Raw genomic sequence first — 3405 nt, 5'->3', positions numbered from 1 at the left:
AAAAAAAGTGAATATGTAAAATTGTGGTGGTAAGCAATGTGGTTGAAAAATTTGGGTGCACCTAACTTTTGTGCTGGCGCACCTTAGAAAACAAGTGCAACCGTGACAAAAAGTTAGTCTAGAGCCCTGCAGTTATTTTTAATCAGAGTCCTTTGTGTATCTCTACAGGGAAGAGAAACTGTGTTGGCGAGTCTCTGGCCCGTATGGAACTTTTTATTTTCATAGTATCATTGCTGCAGGATTTCACTTTTTCCTGTCCTGGAGGCCCTGACAGTATAAATCTCATTCCCGAATACAGCAGTTTTCTTAATGTGCCCCGCAGATACCATATCATGGCCACACCTCGTTAAAAACATGATTTGTTCAGACAGAGTTATAGTCTGGTTGAAGCACTCCAACAAGGATGTCTTCATCAGCTTCTTGTGAAACAGTGATTTGATGTTTATTTTACAGTTAGTTTGCTAGTCCCTCACTGATGTAGAACACACAACCATTACATGCAAATCTTTCATCTCATTATAACTGTGTTTTCTGTTTTTTGTCATTTATTCTTTTTTTTAATGAGTTGATTAATGGACTGTTTTTCTCTACAAGCAATAAATATTACTACTATCTACTAAATGGCTTTACACCTATCAACAAATCATAAAGACTTTTATATAAATACTCAGTCTCATCATCACTGTTGAAACTGTAGAAAACAAAAAAATACAAGGATTAACGTGAATGAATTAAAAATTGCTCTCCTGTCTGAAATGTTGTTTCAACATTAAAATCTTAGTATTTGCTTTAATAACATTCTCTCCAATGATGTATTCAGCTACAAGTGTAGCACAATGTTAACGCAGCTGGTTTTCTGCAGAGATTACTTTGACCTCTTTTGGGTCAATATAGCACATTTTTAACTACGCCACAAAATTCTTTGGGGTAAACACACGTGAACCCTGCAAAGAGAGTCCGAGGTTATCCTCTCTTTCCCTTTGACAGCTGGTAAGGACCCAGCACCTTGTAATGCTAAGTGGAAAGGAAAGTGGACGGTTGGAAGCACCAGCTATGTCTCTAACTTGCTTGAGGTCAAGTCAATTCCATGCAGACTACCTAAATGATCACAGTGTGTTTCTGATGCGTTCAGGGTCAGTAGTTTGCTAGTACCTCACTGATGTAGAACACAAGACCATTACATGTAAATCTTTCATCTCATCATAACTGTGCTTTCTGTTTTTTGTCATGCATTGTTTTTTTGTTTCTTTTTTTTTTTTTTTTAAATGAGTTATTGCTTCTTGTGTTAATTGGACTATTTCTCCTCTACAGGGAATAAATATTTCTACTATTATTAACCAATAACTACTGTAAATGGCTTTACACCTATCAACAAATCATTAAGGTTTTTATGTAAATAGTCTCATCATGGCTGTTAAAACTCCCCCCCCCAAGAAAAAAAAAGCCTAACCAGGACAAAGTAAATTTAAAAAATTTTTTTCTCATGTGTGAAATTTTGCTTTAAAATTTAAATCATAGTATTTGCTATGGAAGCGTAGAGCTGACACCCAGGCAATAAAACAATAGAGGTATATCACGTTATATGTGAAAACTTTATTGTTCTAACAATATACTTTTCATGTTTGTACAATATACTATCATGTTAGTACATTATACTTTCACGTTTGAACGACAAAATATTACGTTATTACAATATACATAATTATCACGTTACAACAAAAAACCTTTAACGTACGAACGAGATAATTATATTGTTTGAACAATAAAGTTTTCACGTTATAACATATCTTTTATTGTTTGAACATGATATATTCGTTTGCCTTAAAACATAGTGAAGTGGATGGCAGTGCAGATCAGAGTGCGAGAACATGACTTGTTTATCGGAATTAATTAAGTTCTATTTTATGCTTGGATTGAGGCATGGGGAGATTTTTCTGTTACTGAGCAGGTGGGACAGTATTGTGATAAGCATGCAGACACTCAGAAGAAACCTAAAACGCATGTGGCTATACTGGAGAAAGAATGAGTCTGAGTCGACTGAGGTGGCACGATTTCTTTTTGATCAACTGGAGGGACACGGGAGGCTCCATGGATACAAACTACACCAGCTGAACTGCATTTACACAGGTTATGTTGTCACGCAGAGTATACTGCGAGACATTTACTGAAATATCTTGACCCTTATGGGGTTGAGCAATGACGCAGAAATCACCTAATGTGACGCACGTATGTTAATCCTGGACCAAATTTCATGGCATGTTGACTTCTATGACAAACTGAAGCCTTTTGGAATCTGTATAAATGGCTGTATTGATGGCTTTTCTAGAGTTACGATTTGGCTTCAAGCCTATTCAACAAACAATGATCCCAAAGTCATTGCTGGATATTTCATAGTAAAAGTAGAAAAGAAGATGGGCACACCTGCCAGGATTAGCTCTGCTTTGGGTCATAATGGCAGAGATGCAAAGACTCTTGCATTGGATTATGGATCGAAACAGTTTTATTACTGGGCCCAGCAATCACAATCAGCATATTCAAGGCTGGTGAGCCTTTATGAGAGTCAGCACTGGAAAAATCGTTTCCAGAAATTAAAAGACAATGACTGTTTTTCTGCATGTTTTTTGGACAAGCAACTCATATTGTTTACATGCCTGAACGTCATCGAGGTATGTAACCACATTTATATTCTTTTATTGAGTCAGTGTGTGTCTGTGTGTTAGAGAGAAAGAGAGACACAGAGAGAGAAAAAGTTCGCTTTAACACCCACCATGCACATAAACCAGGCTTATTACCATTATGTTCAGGATATGAAAAAAATGCATATTTCACTGGCCGGAAACATAAAATCACAATGTTTAAAAAAAAGGCACGTGTGTGGTGCTTTTGGTCAACATGTTGAGCCAAAAGAAATGTGCTCTCGTGAGATTTTTTAAAAATTGTTAATATTTAACAGAAAGAGCTGCAACAAGTTGCACATTTGTGGAACACCCACATAATGCGCAGAAGCAGAAATGCAGTTGCTCCAAGTGGACGTCCGATTCTCATGTACACCATCCCTAATCTTGTTGTTGTTGTAAGTCAGAATGCGTATCTTTGTGCATCTGTAGATAAGAATTTGTGTGTGCATAAAAAAGATTTGTGTGTGTAAAAATATTTACACAAATTACAAATTCTTTTTGTTAAGGTCTGTTTACAGATACAAAGCAAAAAAAATAAGAGTGAAACTCTGTACTCAAGTTTCAACTTACGAGTACGAATTTTGACCTGATTTTTCTTCCTTTCAGCTGATTAGTCGATGTCATGTCAATCACAAATTTCACTATCCAATCAGAGAACAGATGGGTTTGGCTCCCGGAGGGGTGCTTTACTGAGCTGCAAGTCAAACTCACTTTAGAAAAACTAAAT

At 36.4% G+C, this 3405-nt stretch overlaps 1 protein-coding gene across 1 annotated transcript in view; it reads left to right on the top strand.

Annotated features, from left to right (window-relative positions):
- The window catches only part of LOC102195253 (cytochrome P450 2F2-like), a 6305-nt gene extending 5920 nt beyond the window's left edge, over positions 1–385 (top strand). Inside the window, exon 7 of the mRNA XM_005745054.1 lies at positions 169–385. Within this exon, the coding sequence (XP_005745111.1) occupies positions 169–350 (182 nt within the window). The 3' untranslated portion in view covers positions 351–385. The remainder of the gene's footprint in view (positions 1–168) is intronic.
- Positions 386–3405: the final 3020 nt, after the last annotated feature.

Source organism: Pundamilia nyererei, unplaced genomic scaffold (genome assembly GCF_000239375.1).
Source record: "Pundamilia nyererei isolate P.nyererei 1_Seehausen unplaced genomic scaffold, PunNye1.0 scaffold00152, whole genome shotgun sequence".
NCBI classification, from domain to species: domain Eukaryota; kingdom Metazoa; phylum Chordata; class Actinopteri; order Cichliformes; family Cichlidae; genus Pundamilia; species Pundamilia nyererei.
The sequence above is the reverse complement of the archived record's forward strand: the minus strand, read 5'-3'. Positions and strand labels throughout refer to the sequence as shown.